Raw genomic sequence first — 25,277 nt, forward strand, 5'->3', positions numbered from 1 at the left:
CTTTACCCGTTTGATTTCAATAGGTTACAATAATTTCATTAAAAAAGAAAGACTTTTGCTTATTGCTTCGCTAATGCCGTTATAAGATTTGTGCTTATATACTTATGGTCTTGCCAAGACCTGTCCCCTTAAGGCAAGTGAGGTATGCAATCCCCTTGTTTTGAGGTTTATTGGATTTGAAAGCAGTGTGGGGAAATCACAGTTATGCAAAACCTAATTATGAAAAAGAGACAAAGCCCCATTAATTGTTAGCTGGATGCTGGAAGTTCAGAAGAGCAGGAGCACTGAGAGAAAATGCTACACTGCTGTAGTGTTTTGATCGTTTCTACAACACACTGAGGGAAGACCTGTTGAAACTTCTCTGCACATACAAACTATGTAGTGATGCTATCTCTTATGCTACCGCACCCACAATTCAGCACTCAGATACACGCACTGATGATGCCAGAGTTGGTGTTTTAGACATTGTGACAGAAAAATCAACAGACACTTGTGTTAATGTTTTTAATAATAAGTTTCACAGTTTCTAAGAAGCATATTTCTAAATGCCATACTGTATTTTAGTACAACAGGATTGTCCATTAAGCAACCTTTTCCCCATGAGCATCACATCACAAGGAAAATTAAAAGTAAAATTACTTTAACACCATTTTGAACTGCAAAGGAAGACATGTCAAATACATTGTTCATCAAAATAGAAATGATCTCTAGAAGCTCATTTCAGGCCAAAAGAGCCACAGTAAAAAATAAATAATATTTAATAAACGTCTTTCTGTTGTTTATGGTTACCTGATCAACACAATTGGTTCTATATTAAGATCAGGAAATGTCCTAGTCAGAAGAAATATTCCGACAACTTGAGGCAAAGGTTTTTTACGTTTTCCTCTGTGTCAGCTATTTACATCCAAAAAATAAGCACCTCAGTGTACAATTACTTTCACTCTCAGCTGACCAATCTGCTTTGCTTATTCAACAACAAAGAAAATAAATAGAATGTAATGTTAAAAAAATAATAAATAAAAAGAAAACATTTGATTGAGAAATAAAAAGTGCAAAGCTGTTATGTGTCCTACTGGCATGGAGACAATCGTAAGAAGCTGTGCAGACACGGAACAGAAAGCACAAACTAGTCAAAACTGTTTTCCAGTGTCCACTTATATTTCTCTGTTGACACGCCGATGACCCTCTACGAATAAACTTTCGGCAACTTGCATAACCACCTCACATTAGCGGTTAAGCTAATATTATAAACTCCTGAGTCTTTAGTAAATACATAACTACAGTTTTTCATCCTATTACAACTTTTCTGTTTACATAAGTCGTACAACAATATTATACGTGAGCATTTCTCTCCCAAGCACCAAGCGATTACAGTGTCCTCATTACATAAACACTGAATACTGTTGGAGGTAATACAAGCTGATAGTACAAATTATTCGACTATAAATATATCTCCATACAATAATTATTTACCATGTATGTATTTTTTCTAATTTGTCGTTAAACTTTTAAATGCATTCTTGCTTAGCTGCTTAAATAACACGTTTTATAATACTTAATTTGTTCGATAAGGACGGAATAAAAGGAACAGTGCTGACTAACAAAAACAAAGTGTATCAAAATGTCATGATATAATCGGAGAGCACCGTGTCAAGGATATTGCATCCTCTGATATTTTTATTGCAAAGCAGCCTGCAAGTTTCTCCTTTGTCAAACACTTTGAAAAGACACAAACAAAAATCATCTGGCAGAGCCCTGAGCATCATTGTCCTTGATTGGATGTATGTTGTCACTGAGGTCCTCTTTGGTTCTTTGAATGCGGGTGAAGATCTCCTTGAAGAGAGCCTTGTACTCGGGCTGCTGACCGTCTGTCATATCCGACAGAAGTGATGAGCGGCGGCGGAGGGTTCGGCCGCTCGCACACGGAGTAACGGACGTCTGGACGGATTTATGGCTGGGCCCGTCCGCCCGCTGACACCGTCGCAGCAGCTCGTCATATTTCACCTAGACGACAAACGCATATTTTAGGGAGGTCCACACATTTTATTTTCAATGCTATGTACAGACTTCTTTAAAAGTGAAAGGTCCCCTATTATACTGTTTTTCATCAACTGAACAAAAATATAAATGCAACACTTTTGTTTTTGCTCCCATTTTTCATGAGATGAACTCAAAGATCTAAAACATTTTCTATATACACAAAATAACCATTTATCTCAAATATTGTTCACAAATCTGAAAAAAATCTGTGATAGTGAGCACTTCTCCTTTGCCGAGATAATCCATCCCACCTCACAGGTGTGGCATATCAAAATGCTGATTAGACAGCATGATTATTGCACAGGTGTGCCTTACGGTACGTCCACACAGCAGCTTTAAACAAATCTTCCAACGCTTCTCTGCCCATTGACTTTGAATGGGGATGACGTCACTTTGCCTCGCTTTTCGCCGAACTGCATTGTGGGGGAGCGAAGTGAAGATTTCCAGGATTTTCAGGATTCAAAAGTTGAGCAATGTTCAACTTTTGAAGCTGAGCTAGAAGCGTCAGCCAATCAAATCCCGTTTATGCAAATCTGACAGTAGAAGAGCTAGCCAATCAAACCGCGTGTAAGCAGGGAGAACCAGACCGCAGTTCATTTCCTCATATTCCAAACGAGAAATTACGGTAGCAAATCACCCGGTTCTTTACGACCAGAACTATTAACGGGATACAAACCGGAGGAACCAGGCATGGAGGGAGGTGGCAGAGACAGTGGGTGAAACTGGTAGGTTTTCGCCTGTTTGGGGAGTTTATATATATATATATATTGCTCGCATAAAATCCCCGGGGTTTTTTGCTTTGTATGTCGGGGGCGGGAGAATCATGTGATTGGTTGTTGGTCGCGTTGCTCGCAAAAAATCCCCAAGCTTTCAGACTCCAGCTCCAAGATTTTCAAGTTTTTTGAAAAGCTGCTGTGTGGACGTACCGTTAGGCTGGCCACAATAAAAGGCCACTCTAAAATGTTCAGTTTTATCATACAGCACAATGCCACAGATGTCGAAAAGCTTTTGAGGGAGCGTGCAATTGGCATGCTGACAGCAGGAATGTCCACCAAAGCTGTTGCCCGTGAATTGAATGTTCATTTCTCTACCATAAGCCGTCTCCAAAGGCGTTTCAGAGAATTTGGCAGTACATCCAACCGGCCTCACAACCGCAGACCACATGTAACCACACCAGCCCAGGACCTCCACATCGAGCATGTTCACCTCCAAGATCGTCTGAGACCAGCCACTCGGACAGCTGCTGCAACAATCGGTTTGCATAACCAAAGAATTTCTGCACAAACGGTCAGAAACGTCTCAGGGAAGCTCATCTGCATGCTCGTCGTCCTCATCGGGGTCTCGACCTGACTCCGGTTCGTCGTCGTAACCGACTTGAGTGGGCAAATGCTCACATTCGATGGCGTCTGGCACGTTGGAGAGGTGTTCTCTTCACGGATGAATCCCGGTTTTCACTGTTCAGGGCAGATGGCAGACAGCGGGTGTGGCGTCGTGTGGGTGAGCGGTTTTCTGATGTCAATGTTGTGAATCGAGTGGCCCATGGTGGTGGTGGGGTTATGGTATGGGCAGGCGTATGTTATGGAAGACGAACACAGGTGCATTTTATTGATGGCATTGTGAACGCACAGAGATACCGTGACGAGATCCTGAGGCCCATTGTTGTGCAATTCATCCACGACCATTACCTCATGTTGCAGCATGATAATGCACGGCCCCATGTTGCAAGGATCTGTACACAATTCCTGGAGGCTGAAAACATCCCAGTTCTTGCATGGCCAGCATACTCACCGGACATGTCACCCATTGAGCATGTTTGGGATGCTCTGGATCGGCGTATACGACAGCGTGTTCCAGTTCCTGCCAATATCCAGCAACTTCGCACAGCCATTGAAGAGGAGTGGACCAACATTCCACAGGCCACAATCAACAACCTGATCAACTCTATGCCAAGGAGATGTGTTGCACTGCGTGAGGCAAATGGTGGTCACACCAGATACTGACTGGTTTTCGGACCCCCCCAGACCCCCCAATAAAGCAAAACTGCACGTTTCAGAGTGGCCTTTTATTGTGGCCAGCCTAAGGCACACCTGTGCAATAATCATGCTGTCTAATCAGCATCTTGATATGCCACACCTGTGAGGTGGGATGGATTATCTCGGCAAAGGAGAAGTGCTCACTATCACAGATTTTTTCAGATTTGTGAACAATATTTGAGAGAAATGGTTATTTTGTGTATTTAGAAAATGTTTTAGATCTTTGAGTTCATCTCATGAAAAATGGGAGCAAAAACAAAAGTGTTGCATTTATATTTTTGTTCAGTGTACAAACATGTCTCTGAAGTGTTTGGCTCCAAACACCAAACAGATCATTGTAGCATCCCATAATCCCCTCTGTTTCAGCCCTGTTTCTAAAGTGCTGATTCTCTGTCTGTTACTTCAGATGAAAATAAGGAGCCACTCCCCACGCCCCACTGAGAGACATTTGGTTAAAAATAACACAATGGTGCTCTAGGAGGAGACTCAGGTGATAAGGTGGGGGGAGGTTACCTTGGTTGGTGATTGGCTAATGGTTAAACAAGCCAAAAAAACCGTCATGACATCATTAAGTGGCCAAAATCTAATCAACTCATTTACATACAGGTTTATATATAAATGGATCAGGACAAAAAGAGAATTAATCTGTATTCCTGAAACTTTCAGAATCTCTTAAGGGGACACATAAATATGTATAAAAGACATGAAAAAGTGGATTTTTCCTAATAGGTGACCTTTATGACTGACTGATAGTGTGTCTAACAAACTTAAACTAGCTTTATTAAATGTCAGGTCTTTGGCAGGAAAAACATTTTTAATCAATGATTTTATCACTGAGCATAATCTCGATTTTATGTTTTTAACAGAAACTTGGATTGAACAAAATAACAGTGCAGCTGTTCTTATCGAATCAACCCCTCCCAACTTTAGTTTTATGAGTCAGGAAAGAATGCATAAGAAAGGGGGTGGAGTTGCTATTCTGTTCAATGATTCCCTTCAATGCAGGAAGACATCTTATGGAAACTTTGATTCTTTTGAATATGTGGCCCTTCAGCTGAAATGCTCCTCTCGAGCTCTGTTCCTAAATATCTATAGACCACCCAAATACTGTGCAAGCTTTTTTGATGACTTTACTGAACTGCTGTCTATAGTGTGTATTGACTTTGACCGTCTAGTCATTGTTGGTGATTTTAACATCCATGTTGACAACCCCCAGGACAGAGGGGCAAAATAACTGTTTTGTGTTCTTGATAGCTATGGACTGACTCAGCATGTGACGGAGCCCACGCACAATAAGGGGCACACTCTGGACTTAATTATCTCAAAGGGGCTGAATATCTCTAAGGTTGTGGTGACTGATGTTGCTCTCTCTGACCATTCCTGTGTTTTCTTTGAGAGCTCTATTTCTGTTCACAAAAATGTTCAAAAAGAGGTAACCACAAAGCGATATTTAACTGAAAATACTAGGGAAATGTTTACTCAGAATTTTTCTTCCACACTTGCCCCTGCTAACATCTCAGTAAATGAGCTAGTAGATCATTTTAATTCAAAAATTCAAAATGTTATAGATGCCATTGCTCAAACTAAGGTAAAGGAAGTGTCTGGCAAGAAAATATCTCCATGGAGAAAGGCCATGACCGTGAGAGCAGAAAAAAGAGAATGTCGAAAAGCTGAACGCAGGTGGCGAAAAACAAATCTCCAGATTCACTTTGAAATCTATAAAGAGAGACTTGGCCTTTATAATTTGGAATTGAAAAACGCACGACAGTCTTTCTTCTCTGACATCATTACCAAAAACAAAAACAACGCACTTGCCTTGTTTGCTACCGTCGACAGACTAACTAACCCCCCAGTGTCAGTAGCCTCTGAATTTCTATCCACCAGGGCGTGCAATGATTTTGCTTCCTTTTTCACTGACAAAATTCAGAAAATCAGACAAGCAGTCAGTGCCTCTGCATCAGGAACAGCAAATGTGTTGTCTCTGTGTCCACTTAACATCAATTCAAACACCATGACACAATTCCATCAGATTAATGATAAAAACCTAGAGGACATTATTCAACTTCTGAAATCCTCCTCCTGCTGCCTTGATATTATTCCAACAGAATTTTTCAAAGATGTTTTTCGTTGCATGGCCTCAGATCTACTTCATATAGTAAACAAATCTCTTCACTCAGGTATTTTTCCACAGGCCCTGAAAACTGCAGTCATTAAACCGCTCTTAAAAAAGAATAATCTAGATGCTTAAGTAATGAACAATTACAGGCCCATATCAAACCTCCCATTTCTAGGTAAAATCATTGAAAAAGTTGTTTTTCAACAGTTGAGTAATTTCTTGCATTTAAGTGGCTGTTTCGATGTGTTCCAGTCAGGCTTTCGTCCAAACCACAGCACTGAGACTGCTCTTGTAAAGGTCTTTAATGACATCCACTTAAACACAGACAGTGGCAGAACTTCAGTGTTAGTATTATTAGATCTCAGTGCTGCGTTTGACACTGTTGACCACAACATATTACTAGACCGACTGGAAAACTGGGTGGGACTTTCGGAAACAGTTCTAAATTGGTTTGAATCCTACTTAAAGGACAGAAACAACTTTGTTTCTATAGGTAAATACACATCTGAGTTGACAAATATGACATGTGGGGTTCCTCAAGGCTCCATCTTGGGGCCTCTTCTCTTTAACGTCTACATGCTTCCACTGGCTCAGATAATGAAAAACAACAAAATAAGTTACCATAGCTATGCAGATGACACACACATTTACGTAACAATTTCACCAGGAGACTATGCTCCAATTCAAACACTGAGTAAGTGCATTGAACACATCAATGACTGGATGTGTCAGAACTTTCTCCAATTAAACAAAGATAAAACTGAGGTAATGGTTTTTGGAGCCAAGTCAGAACGTATAAAAGTTAGCGCTGAGCTTCAGTCTGCAATGTTCAAAACAACAGATAAAGCCAGAAATCTAGGTGTAGTCATGGACTCTGACCTGAGTTTCAACAGTCACATTAAAACAGTTACTAAATCAGCCTACTATCACCTAAAGAATATATCTAGGATTAAAAGACTAATGTCACAGCAGGATTTGGAAAAACTTGTCCATGCTTTTATCTTCAGTAGACTCGACTACTGCAATGGTGTCTTCACAGGTCTCACTAAAAAATCTATTAGGAAGCTGCAGCTGATTCAGAACGCCGCTGCTCGAGTCCTCACTAACACTAAGAAAGTGGATCACATCACTCCTGTTCTGAAGTCTTTACACTGGCTTCCTGTGTGTCAAAGAATATATTTCAAAAGACTGCTGCTGGTTTATAAAGCACTGAATGGTTTAGGCCCAAAATACATTTCTGACCTCCTGCTAAATTATAAACCATCCAGATCTCTCAGGTCTTCAGGGACTGGTCAGCTTTCTGTCCCCAGAGTCAGAACTAAACATGGTAAAGCAGCGTTCAGTTATTATGCTCCAAATATCTGGAACAAACTCCCAGAAACCTGCAGGTCCGCTGCAACTCTGACTACTTTTAAATCCAGGCTGAAGACTTTTCTTTTTGTCGCTGCTTTTAATTGAACTATTCATATCTTGGACTGCACTGTAACTTTTATCCATGTACTTTTTCTTTTAATGTTTAATTGAACTATTCATATCTTAGACTGCACTCAAACTTGTATCCATGTATTTTTTCTTATAATGTTTATTTTATTAGCTTTTCTTTTTAATGACTGATTTTAAATGCCTTTTTCTTAATGTCTTTCATTATTTGTAAAGCACTTTGAATTGCCTTGTGTTGAAAAGTGCTATATCAATAAACTTGCCTTGCCTTGCCTTGCCTTAAGAGAAGCATTGTTCGAAACAAATAGAGAAATTCAACAACAATAATACTTTTTCTTCTGAATATTTTTGATGGGTCTATTGTACCAGAGATGCTATGAATACGCCACCTGCAGTGCGCTGTATTGTGCATCCACCTCGTTGAGCAGAGAGATGCCCCTCTGTTTCACCGCCTCCGCTCGCCTTACACACAGCCGCTCGTGATCACGGCGAATGTCTTCTGGGTTTGTGGTTTTCAGAACGCTGTCACCGTTAGACCTCTGCCTGAAGTCTCTCCTCTGCTCCTCGTCCTTTTCTACTTCCTCGTCCCTCTCATCCTGTCTTTCTTCCGAGGCAAAGAACACTGTGTCAGGAAGCAGCAGCTGGTCCGGTCTTCTGGCACTGAGAGAGCGGAGGGGACAAGTAGGAATAAGTCTCAGGTTTATCAGACTGACCCAAACATGTATATATGTTTAATTCATTTCTTATTTTAAAAGTTACTTAACTGTATATAATTTCAATGTTATCTTTAATATTGTGTGAATCTGTGCTGTCCAGTTTTTCAATCTTACCCTGTCGCTGTTTAAACAACTGAATTACCCCACGGGGATTAATACAGGTCCATCTTATCTTATCTTATATCAGAGAATTTACTTCTGTTTAAGGTCTTTGTTTGTTCATTTGTTCCCCTTAATTTCACCATCATGTCGTTGACCTGTGGGAAGCATGGTATCAAATGTTGTATCCCCAAATCTCAATCATAAAGTTGCATTCAAAATAGTTTTACAAGCCTACCTGTTGGCACATTCAGCTCGCCAGAGGAGCCTCAGCTGCTCCACCTCGGCCTCCAGTTCCCTCTGCCTGGCTGGGCAGCCGGACAGCATGGCCAGCCGCTCCTCCAGGTCTCTGTTCTCGCTGGAGGTCAACTCGCTCTCCCGCTCTGCAGCCTCCCTGCGGCTCCGCTCCGCAGATATCTGGCTCTGGAGGGTCTGAACGGAGTGCTGCAGAGATGCATGCTCCTCCTCCGGGTCCTGCCGTCTGTGTCTGTCATGGAAAGAGCCCTGCGGTGACCAGAGTCCTTCCACACGCAGACCATCGTGGGGTAGATGCCTGAGCAAAGATAGGGAAGTGTTAATAAAAGCACATTCAGACATAAAACACTAAAAAACAATGAGACTACATTACATGAAAAGATTAGAAAAAAAGCACTCTAATGTTGGATATACTCACAAGTCAACATGCTATACTTAATTATAATAAGCTGTTTCCTACACTACCTACTGCATTACTTTGACAATGAAACAGAAACTACGCCCTTGGGTGCTTCCATTTTCTGCAAAGATGAAACCAAATGATGTCAACAGTTATTTTGTTAACCTTATAAATGACAACTCTGCACATCAAACAAGTGGCATGACTGTGTATTAGAATAATCCTGACAATGGGGGGGGGGATTAATGTCCTCCTCATTAGATTATGTCTAAAGAAGGAGGTCTGGTCCAGCTCTGTGTGACCTGTAGGTGTCCAGTCAGCTGAGTCAGCAGTGCACTGAGGGTAAGAGATGATCAGACAACAGGCGAGGGCTCTAACTATTCAGATGCACTAAACCCTCACTTCTCATGTAAAAGTGCAAGAAAAACACCTCAAGCAGATATATCCGGGTAGTTCTCAGTAATAAAGTTAACTGTCCAAATGCCTACAGTCACTACTCCAACTAGAGCTGTGCTGAATGTCATTAACATTATCTTAACATGCAAACCTTCAATAGAGGTGTTCAAATGAAGCTTTGAATGTCTGTCATCATATTTTAATCCACCTAAAAGAAGAGGGTCAACTTTTTTGACATTGTGGTTATATAAATATTATTATTGGTGTTGGTAGATTGACGCTAAACTTGCCTGTTAATACATGTATTTGCCTTCCTTTGTGTGCAGCAAGTGTGACAGCATTGAACAAATGGTGGTTTGGTCTTAACCCCAACAATAGGGATTGCAACAGAGTATTTGAAAGATGAAAAGCGACATTTTGGAAATGATCAAATCTAACTTTTTTCAATTAATTGTAATGTTATGACTGAAGCTTTTGGAAATAGGATTCCTACTTCGGCACCATCAAAATCTGATCTGATAATTATATGTTTGAAGCTTTTCTTGATCTGCATTTGTGCACAAACACTGCATTTAATGTAATGAATAAACATCCAACATATGTTGCTTTGGAATTTGAAGCTTCAAACTATTGGGTACAGCACTAACTGTGACTTTATCCCACAACAGATCTACAAAGAATGTTCTCATTCTGTGATATCTGCCATTAGCACTGTATAGCAGAACATGTGTAATGAAACACTTCACCCCAGACATGAAATACCTGTCGTGGTGTAAGTCGTACAGCTCTTTGAGACAGGACACACTCTGTGCTCCCATGCTGCGGCGCTGCTCTGCCTGCTCTCTCTTGACCCGCTCCACCTGAGCCGTCTTCAACTCCTCCACCTGAGTCTGCAGGCTCTCCATGTACGTCTGAATCCCCTCAACGGTCTCTGTTAGACTGGAGAGAGGGAGGAGAAAGGAGATCGTGGCACTGCACTTAACCAAATATATAAGGAAATGTAAAAGCCAAATTCACAGATAACTGATGTGGTACCTGCGGATCTTCTGCTGGGCCAGGCGGCTGTCCGTCACCAGCCTGCGGTTGTCATGCTCCAGATCCCGGGCAGCCACGTCCAGCTGCTCGTACACTCTGGCGTGCTGATCGTTCATCTGACGCAGCAGCTCCACCTGCTTGGTCAGGTGCTGGAGAACAAGAGAGGGAAAGGACAAAGATTGATTTGTTTTTTTGAGGTTTGTAATGTGTCTTCAATTCATATCATGTTTAAATCAATTTGTTTTCTTCTGCTTTGTATAAATGCAAACTGAATATTTGATGTTTGAGCTGTTGAAAAAACTAAATAAGACATAACGAAAAAAAGGCTACTTTGGGCCCCAGGCTTGTTGGTCAAGCTCTACGGATGTATTCATAGATTGGTCGATTCCAATTAGGAATATGATCATTTTCATTATTTATTATCTGTCCATTCATCTTTTGATTAATTGTTTGCTCAATAAAATGTGAGATTACAGTGAAAAATGTTGTTTCCAGTGTTTCCAATGGTTTTGGTTTGAAATTCCAAAAGCATGAAATCTCCTTATTAAGAGGCTGAAAACATACATATTTGCATAAAGAAAATTACTTAAACTGTTAATATATTTTAGATTTCTGATGATTGACTTATCACGTATAACCCATCAAAAAAAAGATGAGGTAGTAACTTTTACACGCTTTTATATTTGGTTTTATTTCCCAGGTCAATACATTTTATTACCAACCAGACAAAGGCTTCTTAGACGCAAAGAGCTGCCTGTTAAGAGGGACATGAGCTTTTTTGCATGGTGCACTCATTATCTATGAAGATGTTCCTGCAATAGCCCTTTATCGTCTTTTACCTAAATGACTTTGATAGAAAACAATGCAACCATGCAGCAGCACAGCCCTGTATCACACTGCAAGAGGATGAAGGTCAGACAGACGTATGGCGATTATCATATCGACTTCAAAAAATCCTTAAGCCAACAGATCCAACTGCCGTAAACAAATTAAGGCTCTTATCTTCTTTCACCTGCTGAATGCCATGTCCTCAAACTCAAATAGATAAGCACTGTCTGCATGTGCCAAAATGAAATGTCTGAGCACTGAAATGTAAGGTCCCATTGCGTTCATTTATAATCTTAACCTGAAAACCTACAAATGAAGCTCAATCTATACTCTGCGTTAATCAAATAGATTGAAATGACCAACAGAGAGGTTGATGTATTGACAGATGAACACCGAAAAGTGATTTTGTAGCAGAAGCAAATCCTTAATTAGGATGTTGGTTATTTGAACAATGTAGACTTTTATCCCACTACATTATGACACATATTGTATTTTTCGTGACTTCCTTCATTTTTTATTTGATACCGTCTTACTAAGTAAAAGGTGAAAGGTGGCAAATAAGCCGTTTGAAATGTTCATATAATTACGTAAACAGCATCCTGCCAAGAGGGCTTTACTAAGGGCTCAATAGGTCTGTTCAGAATTACATAAGCCTTTACTTCATCCGATTTAAAGTTGAGGGACATTCACCACGATCCCTCCCCTGCAGTGAAAGAGCTTTTAAAACCCTTGACATGGACTTTTCTCGACAAATCCCCCTTTGAAGGATATACATATACACATATTTTGCATGACATGGATATGCATTGCTCACATACTGTCCTTAGAGAGAGTTTAGTTCAGCTCGAGCTTCATGAAGTCTGATTAGTTCCTTCCTAACATGTATCACCTCTATCTCCAGCAGCTGCTCCTGGTTGGTGGAGTACATCTGCTGCAGGGCCTGCTCCAGCTCATGGTTCCTCTCCAGGAGAGTTTTCCCAAGCTCCGCTGCCAAGTGGAGATCTGTCAAAGCACGGGGAAACATGTAAACACAAGATACAGGACACTTTCAATGCCCAAACACAGGCAACAAATAGAACTAGACTTGTGTGACGGGTAAACACACACACACCCACACCTCATTGTCTCACACTGTTAAGTATCTGGCATGGTGAATCACAGAGGAATCTAAGGCATGCCTTGGGATCTCCTTGTCAACATTTCTCCCACAAAATGATCTTAAATTCTAACCCTTGTCCAGAGACATGTTGACTAGTCCCCTGAAGAGAAGGGAAGCATGTTTTATGTGGGACTCTCCAATAACAATGCGATGACACCAAACATGTTGCCGGCAATCAGCAGTGTATGCCCTGGGATTTTTTTAACTCTATCTGTCATGTGGTTACAACAACAACAACCTTGAGCCCTACAATGAAGTCCTTAGAGTTGTTGGTGGAGAGGATGCTGCTGCAGAAACTGTTATCCTTCTGATATCTACAAACAATAAATCCGATTCAGCCCCACTGTGGAATGCAGCAGGAAACCTTTCCTTCCTGCTGCCATCTCCCTGTGTAACAAGCTGCCTCTGTATCTGCTTTCAGGTTGAGGACAGACTGCCTACTTGGTCCTTGATCTGGTCATTTATCCTTTTGTTATAAAAGTGATTCATTTCTCTGCAACAATCAACTACCTTTAGTGTCAATTCATCCGACATAGGCCAAGACAAACATATTTACTTTTATTACGTGTATGCCAAATGGAAGCATCAAATCCCCCAATTAAGAATCTAAAACCAGTGGATGTTAACAGTCTAACTTTGAAAAATTACTATTACAATATATTGACATACAAATATAAAATATAAAAAATATATTTTTTGTCCATCGACCACTTTTAATACACTCAAAATAACTCCTCTGCATATATATATATATATTTATTTTAAATCTTCAATCCCTGTATTGTAACATACCTGTGAATATGTCAATTAAAAAAACAAATCCATTATGTGGTGCAAGCACAATCTGGTAAATAGGTAGCCATACATCACATATTAGAGAGTAACGTTTTTTTATAACGTGTTATGTCTATAGATCTTTAAACATATTTGAATCTAAACCCAACTTTGTTGACTTGTCAGCAGCACAAACAACATGCATGATTAGCAAAAGGTTACCAACAAGGGCCTGTGACAGCCTCAGGGAACCAGCTTTCACCTCATGACCAGTGTGATGATTTAGTCACAAGAACAGACTATAGGCTTCAATGTCATCATCTGTGAGCCTTCTGGCTAGTCCCATCAGTTTAGAGAAATCTCATATGACCACCAAATCAAGCAGAATAAAAGTTTGTATCTCTTATTACATTTGTACCAGACAAGATGTGGCAATAAATCAGTCATACTATCCTGCTGTCTGTATACAACTGTCCATGCAGTAATTACATCAGCCCACAAAGTCAGACAGAGTTTAGGGTGCGACCGCAGAGCCGAGCAGCTCTTACCATGTTCCAGGTCCTGCGGGTCGTACCAAGCCTCTCCATTCTTGTCAAACTCTTCCTCCAAAATCACGTCACTTAGCATTGTTTTAGCCGCGGGGCTGTTAGCGGCTCCAGCTGACAGACCTGACACACAGGTGTGAGTGGTTCAGCAGCTTGAAGTTGTTTTCGGTCCACCCCTGTGAGCGGACAAAAGTAAAGTGACATCCTCGATCCTCCCGGCGTGTGTAAAGGCGTTCTGTCTGTTGTCTACAGCAACGTGGCAAATACGCCCCAGCATCCGGCAGGTGGCAGATAAACCATATAATTACTTTTATACATTTTCTAAAATTATAACCCAATATTAAAAATGACTTTCTATACAATTCATAATCTACATTTGTAGAGAATATACATTTAGTTACTGTTTAACACGTTTAAAAAAATCGTTGTTCCTGTTCACGTTAACAGACATTTTCCAACGACGAATCACGAAGTAGCAAATTGGAGAATAACAGTTATGGCCAATCAGATGTTTCGTTTTCTAGAAGCCTCGCCCTGCTCCGTAGAGAGAAATGTGTCCGACGGACTGGTGTTGACTATCGAGTTGTTCCTAATGTGACTAAACTTCAGGAAGCATTTACTTGCGGGAAGACACATTGTTGAAATGAAAATGTGACACTTGGAAGAACAGCAAGCTTAGTACCGAACGATTTTTTTTGCTGTGACATTTTGACCAACCTACTATTTTTGATATTAGCAGTAGGCTAGGCTACTTTGTAGAAATGCTAAATAACAGCGTAACATAGATGTTAAAAGCGACAACCTTTCTTTGCCCCAACTGCTTAAACCTGCAGAGAACTTGGTTGTTACCATTTGAGCTGTCATGGCCATGGAGGGGAAACCTGCTTCCGGAAAAACGAATGTACTTCGTCTCCTGATATATGTTGGGCTCAATCCTGCAGCTGTGGCTTATGCCATGACTACACTGGGGTCTGGCATGATAAACAACATATTCAGCTTCTACTATGTCAAACTCTTTCTCAATAAGTACAAGATATCAGAGGGAGCATTCCACCAATCACAAGTGAGTATTTCATTTTTACGTATTGCTGTTCTTTGTATACAAATGTCTATCAATGTTATAATAGATCATAATACAATAACACTGCTAGTAGTCAACAGTAATATGGACATATGTTGGGCTGCTTTCCACTTAAAAAGGCTGCATCATGATGATGTTATTAAACTTTAAGCTGTTACCTAATTATTTTTGATCACTGATAACTAATTGTTTAGTTAATGGGATATCTGGCAGAAGTAAAATATGCTTAACATTTCCCAGAGTGTGGGTTGATGTCTCCATATTGCTTATTTCTTTCAGCCAACTGTCCAAAACCTAAAGATACTCACTCAATTTACTGCTAAAAAGTTCACTCAATATTACAGTCAAGAACTCAACAAGGTGTTTCTGGCCTTACAAAAACACTGCTTTGACGTATGATTCAATTGATACAAACCACAATTGCTTTAATTAAGAATGCAAATACCGACAGGAACATTTTCTTTTCCCTTGGGGAAATTACAAGATTAGCTTTCAGACAGGCAGATGCACGTAAACACACATGACCGAAATGCTTACGAGATAGTCATTTGAAATGGAGAAAGCAGCAAATCCTCTCTAGTGTTTCATTATGACTCCTATCTTCCCAGGTGGTGTACATGGTGTGGAATGCGATCAACGACCCTCTGTTTGGATACCTGCAAGATAACTCCAGGGTGCCGTGCTGCTCTCAGCGACGTCTCTCCATCCTGTACGGGGCTCCCCTCTACTCACTGGCTTTTCTTCTAGCCTGGTTCCCATGGCAGACGTACGCCCCCGGGGACTGGCTGAGCGGCGTGCACTTGACAGTGTCGCTGTGTGCTTTTGACGCCATGCTGACTTTTGTGCTGCTGGCACAATGTGCGTTGTTTGCAGAGATTTCGGGGCACCATCAGAGCCGAATAAGACTTGTGAAGTACAACCAGGTAAGGACTTTACATAACACTTTTTCCATCGGTGAAAAGCTCTCATACCTCTCTGATACCATCTTACACCTTTTATTTCCCAGGTGGCTTCTCTCATTGGTTCCTCAAGTGTCCTCTTCTGTGGTGTTCTTTCCAAAAACATGGAGGACTTTGCATCCTTCCAAGCCTTCTCAGTGCTGATCGCTATCCTGAGCTGTGGCTGCATGCTCTACACAGGCTTCAACAGCGAGAGTCGCTTCGACCAAGTATCAGATTCAGGGGGATCTGCTGACCAGACTTCCCATCAATCCACAGTTTCCTTCTCCATGTTGAAATCTTTGACATGGCAAATTCTGAGCAACAGGGACTTCCAGATTTTTGTGTTCATGAACTTCTTTCAGGTGTTCGTGTTAGCTTTCTTTAATAACTTTACCATGATCTTTACTGAGCACCTGATTCCTCCAGATGTGCTTCCATCACTTGCCAAGAGCATCATGTACGGAGCGGGATTCATGTGTCCACAGGTACTGTCTTTGTTTGTGTCCTTGTGTCCTGTCGTCTCGAATGACAATGCTGACTATTAATTACAACTCAGTTAAAACAATTGGAATGCACGTAATGGATATTTTCAGGCAATACCAATAACTAATAATTACCTCCTATGGCTGATGAACTATAATTTCACCTTTTTTATTTTAAAAGGGAAATGTATAACCTGTAGTTTTTGCACATCGGAATGTAAAAAAGGTGTAGTTGGATGATATGATACTCAGACTCAACAAAATATCACTGTCTCTATTGTTAACACAGCAAAAACAAACAAATATACTTATTTGTTGTGATGTATACAAAAACTCCAAAAGCAACTTTAAAGGTGCATACTATATACTAATAAAGGACTGGCTTACCTAAAGCCAGTTGAGTAGCACTTGAAATGTTTTTGCTCTATGAAACCTGATGTACTTATATGATTCTGTTTTCCTCAAGTTTGTATTTTGTTGGTCGAACGCACTTATTGTACGTCGCTTTGGATAAAAGCGTCAGCTAAATGCAATGTAATGTAATACTGCCACCTACTGTATCAGAGTGCGTAGATGCAGCACCTTTTAAAGTCAATTAATGCAATGTTTCTTTATTATATCAGCCAATTATTTTGGCTCGAACTTAAACCATAAGAAAAATACACAATAATGTAAATATCCCATTATCAGCCCAATACATATTGTGCAGCCCTTACTTTTTGGAAGTCCACATTTAAACTGAGCTCGGCTGCAGCACATAATGCACCAACAAGAAAGTGTTTATTATTTACTACTTTATATATAGTATGCTATGCCTTTATGTTTAAGTGTTGTTCTTGACTCCTTGTCTCCTTCCCAGCTGTTAGTATTAAGCTGTCAGAGTCTGCTCCACAGCCTTGGCTACTACAGGATCATCCTCTACACCTTCTACATGCAATCTGGAATGGCGGCTATCATGCTCGCACTCGGTCCTCAGCACTATTATATCCTGGCATTTTTCCTCACTGTTAATATGTAAGAGGTTAAACTTAATTAACTTAACTTACATCTTTCATTTTTTTGCATTACATTATCACTACAACTTGACTGAATTGAACCTTCACTCTCTTCTTGTCTTTCGTGCAGGGTCATAATCCAAGCAGCCTTCAGTCTCTTTGGCTTGCCTTTGGCTGACATCATTGACAAAGACATGCAGAAGTACAAGCGCAGGTAAAATACAGATGATTATCAGCAAACTTCCCCTTTTCACATGAATACACAGAATTTCATCTGATAAAAATACATTGTCTTGTTACCAGTGCCAAGATGTTTTCTACTGAAGTTATAATTAAACATGTTCCTGTTATTTGACTGGTGATATAATATCATAACGTGTGTTCCCATCAACAGTTCCCCTCTCTCCTCCATGGTGTTTGGGACGAACGCTCTGTTCACTAAGCCGGCTCAGTCTCTAGCCCCAATGATCGTGCTGACTATCCTCAACCAGTTTGGATATGAACAGCTGAAGGAAGGAGAAACGGGTTCAAATCTAAGGTATGGAGACGTTCTTGCTTCTCATTTTATAGATCAAAACAAGTCTAAACTAAAACTGTTAAGATTTGATGTACAGTAGTTTTGATTCAGTAATATTTATTTGCTCCCCTTAACTTGAGAAAACCAACAATCTGTGAAAACTGATATTATAAGAGCTGTTAAAAAATTAAAACTGGAGTAGAACTACCAACATTTCATTGTGATAACTTTTGGTTTAAGTGAAATGCTTGTACAGAAATCACATACCACTACTAAATGTAGTTTATTCTCAGATGTCCTTTTATTTCAGTTACATTATTTCATAGATTAAGAGATATTTCGGATATGTTGGATATGGGCTGAAAAGGTTAGCACACAAATCTAATTCAAAACTGGCCTGTGTCAAAATAATTCAAACAATATTTGACATTCACTTTATTTAACACATTTAATAATAATAATAATAATAATACCACCTTTCATACACAAAGCAGCCCAAAGTGCTTTACAGAAAACACAACAACAATATTAAAATAATATAAAAAATGAATACAGAACAAGATAAAACATCTACAGTGATATGTTAAAATAAAACAATAACATTTAAAAAATGTAAAATAAGCAAAACTGAAAAAAATTACATTAACACATGGACAATGATACTCGTGACAATTGAATGTTAACCCAAATAAAAAAGATTTTAATTTTAATTTGCTTTAGAAGAAACATCATCTCTGGAATACACTTTAAACAATCTGCCTAACGTGTTCAGGTTGTTTCAGTTTCATTGTTATAACAGTGTGCAACAAGTCAAATGGTGATGCGTTGTAAAATGATTTAAACATAGAATCCCTTTGTGCCTGTTTGCAGTGCCTGGGGGAGCCTCCGGAGCGTCATGTTCTACTTGGTGTGTCTGGTGCCCCTGTGTGTCGCTGCGCTGCAAGTCCTTTCCTGGAGGCTGTTTTCCATCCGCAGCAGTCACACGGTGGACACAAAGTACCTCGATAATTAGACGGTTGATCTTTCACCAGCTGGAATTTGGGGAACATCTTTTTTTGTGCTATGTGATAATGAGATTATATTTGAGAGAATTCAGGTTTTTACTGAACATGTACTAAATTCACCACTGTAAAGAATCAGTGGTGTAAAAGCACCTGTTTGCTGACAGGTGACACCAAGGAGATACACTGTAAATAATAACTATATTTGAAGAAGTGAAAATATAACCTTTCAAACACTTTCTGGATAACTTGACCAAACATTGTAGAATTGTAATGTTAGTGTACGTCTTGGATTGCGAGAATAAAGTCAGAAAAATATTTGAACAATTACTATTATCATTAAAAGAAAGAAATATAATTATTATTTCCCCTGCCAGTACAATATGTCTCTCTTTTCCTTTAATGACTTTCTATAACATAAGACATAACAAATAAGTAATTGCAGTGCAGTCGACACCATCTTCTTTGCTGTAAACATGGGCAATCTTTATTTCACTCGTTATTATAGTCCAACAAGCAAAAATCCCACACACCTCACCTCTGCATCATTTATTTAAAAATACTATTTTAGATTAATCAATGCAGAGGTGTGCAGTATTTGATTTTTTTCTTAGGAATTGGATCCTCAGGGGAATTGGATTTCCACACCAAAAGCAAAGCAAGGGTTTTTGTGCCTTCTAATTATCTTCACTATATAATCAGTACTTATACTCAGTTAAAAAAATGAGCTTAAAGAGATAGAAGGCATGATGTGTTTATTAAGGATCCCCATTAGCTTTTGCTCTTGACAAGAGCTACTCTTCCTGGGGCCCGACACTTAAAACAATACAACAATAATACAACAACATTCAAGACATAAGTCCTAACATCATTAACAACATTAATAACATCACCAATATCACCAATATCAACAATCTCCAACATCATCAACAATCTCCAACATCATCAACAATCTCATCCACTTTCAATATCAATCTCAGCCAAGGATGAGTGCACAAGACACCCACCAGTACAAAGCATGAGATACAATTAAATTAGGGCTCACAAGGGTACATGGTCATTAGTAGATGTCCCTTCAACCTCTTCTTGAAAGAGGCTCTGGACTCTATTTCAGCAAGGAAGTTTGGCAATGAGTTCCATTCCTTTATAGCTCTATAAGACACAGAAGGTTTCAGAAGATGTGTCCTGGGTTTAGGTGCCAGTAGATGACCTGATGTAGCTTGTCTAGTCTTATGGTCATGCCCGTCTCTTGTGTAAACTATTTGATCATAAAAATATATCATAAATGTTTTTTTGCTAAATTGGACATTTTTTAGAAAAGTGATAACACGAGATTGCAGACGTTTCTCAACCGGAAGCCATGATAGGTTTCTATGTATAACTCCAATATGAGTGTGCTTCGAACAGTGGAGAGCTCGTCTGGCAGCCTTGTTTTGAGCTATTTGTCATTTCTGTATATGTGTGATTGTTGTATAAGTTAAAGAGTGCATATCACAGCTTTGAATGTATAACATTGTGTATGTAAACATCCAATTTGACTTTATGAAGTAATTGCTAATGTTAACTGGCAGAAACGTTTCTATGGGCATTTGCAGTAAATAAATACAAGGTATTGTACCGAATATGATGAAGCACAAACATATCAGATTGTAAAATTAATGCATATTAGAAGTTTTTGGAATTTAAACGTCTTCTTTTTTTGAGCAAATACTAAACAATACAAAACGTTTGCCTTGTTAATGCAACATTGTCTACTGTATTGTATTGCAAGTCATCGGCAATGTTCCCTTTATGTCATTACATTTTTTAATGAGCAATCTTGTAAATACTTTTTTCCCAGAATGTTGAAACTTTGTTTTTACCTTAATTGTTGAAAAAGGGAAATTACATTTTCTTCTTGCAGACTTTTTTGCACTGTTGCACAGTTCTGATTTTTACTTTCATCAGTGAACGATGTGGTAGTTGTTTCCTGAAAATGTGACTTTCTATTCTCTGTTTCTAAAAATGCAATTCACAATTTATTTTGTATTTTTCTATCAAACAACTTGTATGGAAGAAATTAAATTGATGAACTAAAAAGATGTGCCTCATTTCTGAATCAGATTGGGTTTTCTTTTGTTTCTTTTCACAGGGAATGAAACTGAAAAACTGACGCTCTTCGTTGTGGTTGTTGTGTTTCCCTTCGCGAGAAAAGTCTGAACAAGCACTCGACTAACTTACAGCCTTTGATTTGTTAATTTCCTGTGTCTCTTCACGGCATCCTGTGCCAAGTATTTAACGGCTGTGGAATTTCCTCTCAGTCTGGATGTTGGAGGTCATTTACATCAATGACACTTAGACGTTTTGATAGATGTCATCAGTTGAGTTGTTGAACTCGGTGCTTGGAGCCTGAAACACAATTGAAGTCTATGAATTACAAACATGCTTTGACACAAGCTTTGCAGAAGTCTCATGCTTACTCAATTTCTCTGTTGACTAAACGTGCTGCAACAAGATTTACCTCCGCTTGAGAGCGTTTTTTGTTCTCAGCTTTAATGCCTTTCTCCAAATTCCTTTTGCTGTACATTTCTTGCAGGACATCCCGGAAGTGTGTTCTTTTAAAAGAATGTTTCTCTACGGGAGTCTGAGAAGAAATCTGTTATCAAACAGAGATATTTGGAGATTGCTTTTGTTTTGTGTTAAGAACAGCTGGTGAAAGGCTGCTTTGACATACAGTATGTGGTAATGTAAGAGCCTTGACTGTAATTTACACAAGCCTTGGTTCCTGTTCCTCTTTTTGCCTCTGTTGGTTTTTCCCAGTTTAGTAAACATGTGAAACGAATATTAAAACAGAAATCAGATTTTTTTAAATATTTACAACCTTATCTGTTTCCCCCCTCTTTCTGCAGACGCCCGTTTTGCAGCCACACTGGAACAGAGAGGAACAGGTACATTTATCATGAACTCTGTAACATCTTAACAATACATAACATTACAAATAAATGTGTTTCAGTAACTTACCTTCTTTAGAATAAGTGTCACTATTGCCAAGCTGTAGGTGGCCAAGAGGGCAAATGATAACCAAAGAAGAATGTGCCTCACTAGTGGACTAATGTATTCTGAGAACAACAACAAAAAGGTTGTTAATCCCAATTCATCTACATCAACACATTCAAACATCTGTACCTTTAAAATCAGACACTTACTCGTCACCACAAGAGTGGTGCCCAACGCTACATATGGTGTGCCCGGTGCTTTGTATCCAGAAAATACTGCACAGTAGTAGATCCCGCTCTCATTTGTCTGAAGTGACTTGATGTTTAAAGAGGCTTTGTCCAGGCTGTACTTGTGAGGATTCTTAATCACGTTGAGAGGAAGATGGACGTTTTCCTTGAAAGCAAACCACTCAAACTGCAAGCCCTTGGCTAAGCAATTTGAACTGAGGCTACATTTGAGAAAAACACTCTGGCCTGTTTTCCGCCAGATCATCTTGTTTGTCTGGGATAAGCAGCCCTCCGTACTCTCTAGATTAAAAAACAGATATAACATTTAGTATCTCCTATCGAGAAATGTTTCAGAGAAAGCAGCTATTGTTGAACAGAAGTAATGTTTGCATAAATCTGGAAACAATGAAATTCCTGAATAGATTATTGCCAAGGACTGATGTAAATAAAGCTGATAAATACAAAACAAAGACATCTTACCTGTTACTGGCAGGTATGTGAGCAAGAGCGAGAAACAAAACAAGCGGTCCATGTCTGTGACAGTCTGTGAATTATTTCATTATTCCTTGCCTCTCTTGCTGGGTGACAACATGGGAAGTAGGTATATTGCACTTCCTCAACACTTAGTTCCTATTTCTCCCCCTGTCCTCTGCAGCTGAATGGTTACTATGGATTTTTATAAACATGACTCATTTCAGTGTGTAAAATCCTGTCATGATAACTATGGCATCTGTAATATCAAGTGCAAATAGATTTAATGCTAGGATTTAGATGTAAATCTATGGTCAGAAATATGCTAAAAATATTTGTCTTGTCTGTATAAACAGGAAGACACATCAGACATGTCATTGCCTAATATAAACAACATTTTCTGAAGAAGTGTACTGTTACCTCTGTGCATATAAGCAATGCAGCAATCTAATAAAGGGAAACGTCTGATGTGTGGTTATAGATGTTTTGAAATCAACATAAAACGTAGGGTGAACCCACTGAGACTGTGTGCTGTTCACTAAAAACACTGTCAGCCTATGGGCCATAATCATTCAAAGTTACTGCCAATGGTCCTCAACAAAGTCGGCTTTAAGAGATTTGTTAATATTAGTAAATGGAGTCAGATCCAGCTTAAACCTTGTGTTGTGTTCGAAAGCTGTTACCGTTCATGGTGACCCATATAGATTCACAATATAGATTGTTGGAGACAATGTTGTTCATGCCACACCCCCACAAGATGAAGTGTGTTTGTATGTGTGTGTGTGTGTGTGTGTGTGTGTGTGTGTGTGTGTGTGTGTGTGTGTGTGTGTGTGTGTGTGTGTGTGTGTGTGTGCGTGCGTGCATGCGTGTGTGTGTGTGCGTGCATGCGTGCTTGTGTGCGTATGTGCGCGTGCATGTGTGTGTTCAGGTCCAAGTTTTAGTGTACATATTCTTTGACAAAAGTGGAGTTCCCGTGGGGGGAGGGGGGCAGAGGGATGAGAGACCAGGTGCATGTTGCGGAAAAAATATTGTTACAGTGGATGAAGAGGGTGGGGCTGGGGTGTCGAAAGTAAAAGATTAATCTTGATTGGGCCAAATTTGAACCTGAGTCACCCACAACAATGCTGCTGGGTCTCCCCAGAACCGAACACCAAATTATACACTTAAAACAAAACTTGAAACGTGTCACGGGAGACCCGAACACAACATAAGGGTTTTAAGAACCTTATCGTGCAGTTGTTTTGTTGATTACAAAATTAAAAAAACAGTGCACTTGCGATTTTAAGGGGGCCTCAGGAGCCTATCGGAGACTTAATGACTGGGGAGCAGATCTTGCATTGTAAAGCTCTGATGTGTGTAGGGTATATACAGCAGCAGCAAAAATCTATGCAGAGTAACCAAACAGGGAACAATCAGAGCATTAGGAAATAATATGACAAAACATTGATATACTTTATCAGGATTTTGCATCATGACAAATGCAAACAGCAGCAAAATACAAAAATACTACAGCTTAAAAGTGTCAGCTACAGTATAAGTAAAAGTCCTGAATTCAAAATGTTACTTAAGTAAAAGTACAAAAGTATATGCATAAAATAATAGTTTGGGTACCAAAAGTAGCAGTAATCCTCATGCAGCATGGCACAAATAAGCACCAGATATTTAAAAAATATTGTATAATAATTACTGATGGTGTTCATAAAGTCAATGATGTGCTTGGAAAAAAAAATATTTTATAAACTGGCTAGCTAAACCTATAATAAAATATAATAATGTATTAGTTGATTTATATTTTGTATTTATACTATGAATGTTTTGGAGTAAAAAGAACAACAATCGGCAACAAAATGTAGTAGAGTAAAACTGTAGTGTAGCAAAATGGGAAAATACTCAAGTAAAGTATAATTATAGTGTACATTTTCTTTTACAGCACTTTGACCAGGCACCAGCGGGAACCGTGTTGGCTTCCCCTGATATATATTATATCACTGGATCATAATTAGTGATGCATAAATGTGTTTATTTTATTTTAGCAAATTGTAAAGAACGAGATACATTTAATTACTTTTTATAATGTCAGGTATCGTCATCCATAATAGTACATTACATTTCATTAGTCTATTTAATTGTAGTTATTAATTAAATGAACCTTCGAAAATAACAAACTCATCTTGTCAAATAAATAAAAAGTAGCCTACAATATATGCTTCAAAATGGTAATGGAGTAGAAGTATGAAGTAGCATAAAATGACAATACTCAAGTAGTTTTGTACCTCATAATGTACTCAATTACAGTACTTGAGTACTTTAACTTAGTTCCTTTCCAACACTGCATTAAACTAGGCCAAGATTCAAGATTCAAAGCTTTTACTGTCATGTGTACATAAACGCAACACTTTTGTTTTTGCTCCCATTTTTCATGAGATGAACTCAAAGATCTAAAACATTTTCTATACACACAAAATAACCATTTCTCTCAAATATTGTTCACAAATCTGAAAAAATCTGTGATAGTGAGCACTTCTCCTTTGCCGAGATGATCCATCCCACCTCACAGATGTGGCATATCAAGATGCTGATTAGACAGCATGATTATTGCACAGGTGTGCCTTAGGCTGGCCACAATAAAAGGCCACTCTGAAACATGCAGTTTTGCTTTATTGGGGGGTTCTGGGGGGGTCCGAAAACCAGTCAGTATCTGGTGTGACCACCATTTGCCTCACGCAGTGTAACACATCTCCTTGGCATAG

The 25,277-nt window shown here is 39.3% G+C and overlaps 3 protein-coding genes across 5 annotated transcripts; 1 reads left to right on the forward strand and 2 right to left on the reverse strand.

The window, feature by feature from the left end:
- Window positions 1–490: 490 nt before the first annotated feature.
- cdr2a (cerebellar degeneration-related protein 2a) lies at window positions 491–14,063 on the reverse strand. 3 transcript variants are annotated; one of them, XM_034219814.1, is made up of 7 exons: window positions 13,840–14,063; window positions 12,248–12,360; window positions 10,531–10,679; window positions 10,258–10,434; window positions 8,683–8,997; window positions 8,046–8,289; window positions 491–2,004 (listed from the first exon to the last, which is right to left on the reverse strand). In XM_034219814.1, exons 1-7 carry the CDS (start codon window positions 13,916–13,918, stop codon window positions 1,741–1,743), a joined length of 1,341 nt encoding a protein of 446 aa, XP_034075705.1. In that variant the 5' UTR covers window positions 13,919–14,063; the 3' UTR covers window positions 491–1,740. The 3 variants fall into 3 exon arrangements, with proteins under 3 accessions (XP_034075705.1, XP_034075704.1, XP_034075706.1); XM_034219813.1 differs by having other exon boundaries at window positions 8,019–8,289; XM_034219815.1 differs by having other exon boundaries at window positions 1,768–2,004; window positions 7,996–8,289.
- Window positions 14,064–14,374: 311 nt separating this feature from the next.
- On the forward strand, window positions 14,375–19,235 carry mfsd13al (major facilitator superfamily domain containing 13a-like). Its single transcript, XM_034219812.1, has 7 exons — window positions 14,375–14,899; window positions 15,526–15,840; window positions 15,924–16,343; window positions 17,200–17,354; window positions 17,466–17,549; window positions 17,730–17,873; window positions 18,723–19,235. The coding sequence occupies exons 1-7, from the start codon at window positions 14,699–14,701 to the stop codon at window positions 18,862–18,864; spliced, it is 1,461 nt and encodes a 486-aa protein (XP_034075703.1). The 5' UTR covers window positions 14,375–14,698; the 3' UTR covers window positions 18,865–19,235.
- Window positions 19,236–20,961: 1,726 nt separating this feature from the next.
- On the reverse strand, window positions 20,962–22,622 carry si:ch211-139g16.8 (immunoglobulin superfamily member 6). Its single transcript, XM_034219816.1, has 6 exons — window positions 22,537–22,622; window positions 22,039–22,356; window positions 21,854–21,951; window positions 21,714–21,761; window positions 21,354–21,476; window positions 20,962–21,241 (listed from the first exon to the last, which is right to left on the reverse strand). The coding sequence occupies exons 1-6, from the start codon at window positions 22,586–22,588 to the stop codon at window positions 21,188–21,190; spliced, it is 693 nt and encodes a 230-aa protein (XP_034075707.1). The 5' UTR covers window positions 22,589–22,622; the 3' UTR covers window positions 20,962–21,187.
- Between the last annotated feature and the right edge of the window lie 2,655 nt (window positions 22,623–25,277).

Source organism: Gymnodraco acuticeps, unplaced genomic scaffold (genome assembly GCF_902827175.1).
Source record: "Gymnodraco acuticeps unplaced genomic scaffold, fGymAcu1.1, whole genome shotgun sequence".
Taxonomy (NCBI): domain Eukaryota; kingdom Metazoa; phylum Chordata; class Actinopteri; order Perciformes; family Bathydraconidae; genus Gymnodraco; species Gymnodraco acuticeps.

Excerpts from the sequence above, each read along its gene's own strand:
- cdr2a (XM_034219813.1), bottom strand. The coding sequence starts at position 13,918 with ATGCTAAGTGACGTGATTTTGGAGGAAGAGTTTGACAAGAATGGAGAG. Across the intron at positions 12,361-13,839 it reads CCCGCAGGACCTGGAACATG|ATCTCCACTTGGCAGCGGAG; the intron begins GTAAGAGCTGCT and ends GTGCTTTGACAG. Across the intron at positions 10,680-12,247 it reads AGCAGCTGCTGGAGATAGAG|CACCTGACCAAGCAGGTGGA; the intron begins GTGATACATGTT and ends CTTGTTCTCCAG.
- mfsd13al (XM_034219812.1), top strand. The coding sequence starts at position 14,699 with ATGGCCATGGAGGGGAAACCTGCTTCCGGAAAAACGAATGTACTTCGT. Across the intron at positions 16,344-17,199 it reads CGGGATTCATGTGTCCACAG|CTGTTAGTATTAAGCTGTCA; the intron begins GTACTGTCTTTG and ends TCTCCTTCCCAG. Across the intron at positions 17,550-17,729 it reads ATGCAGAAGTACAAGCGCAG|TTCCCCTCTCTCCTCCATGG; the intron begins GTAAAATACAGA and ends TCCCATCAACAG.
- si:ch211-139g16.8 (XM_034219816.1), bottom strand. The coding sequence starts at position 22,588 with ATGGACCGCTTGTTTTGTTTCTCGCTCTTGCTCACATACCTGCCAGTA. Across the intron at positions 22,357-22,536 it reads CACATACCTGCCAGTAACAG|AGAGTACGGAGGGCTGCTTA; the intron begins GTAAGATGTCTT and ends TTTTTAATCTAG. Across the intron at positions 21,952-22,038 it reads CACCACTCTTGTGGTGACGA|AATACATTAGTCCACTAGTG; the intron begins GTAAGTGTCTGA and ends TGTTGTTCTCAG.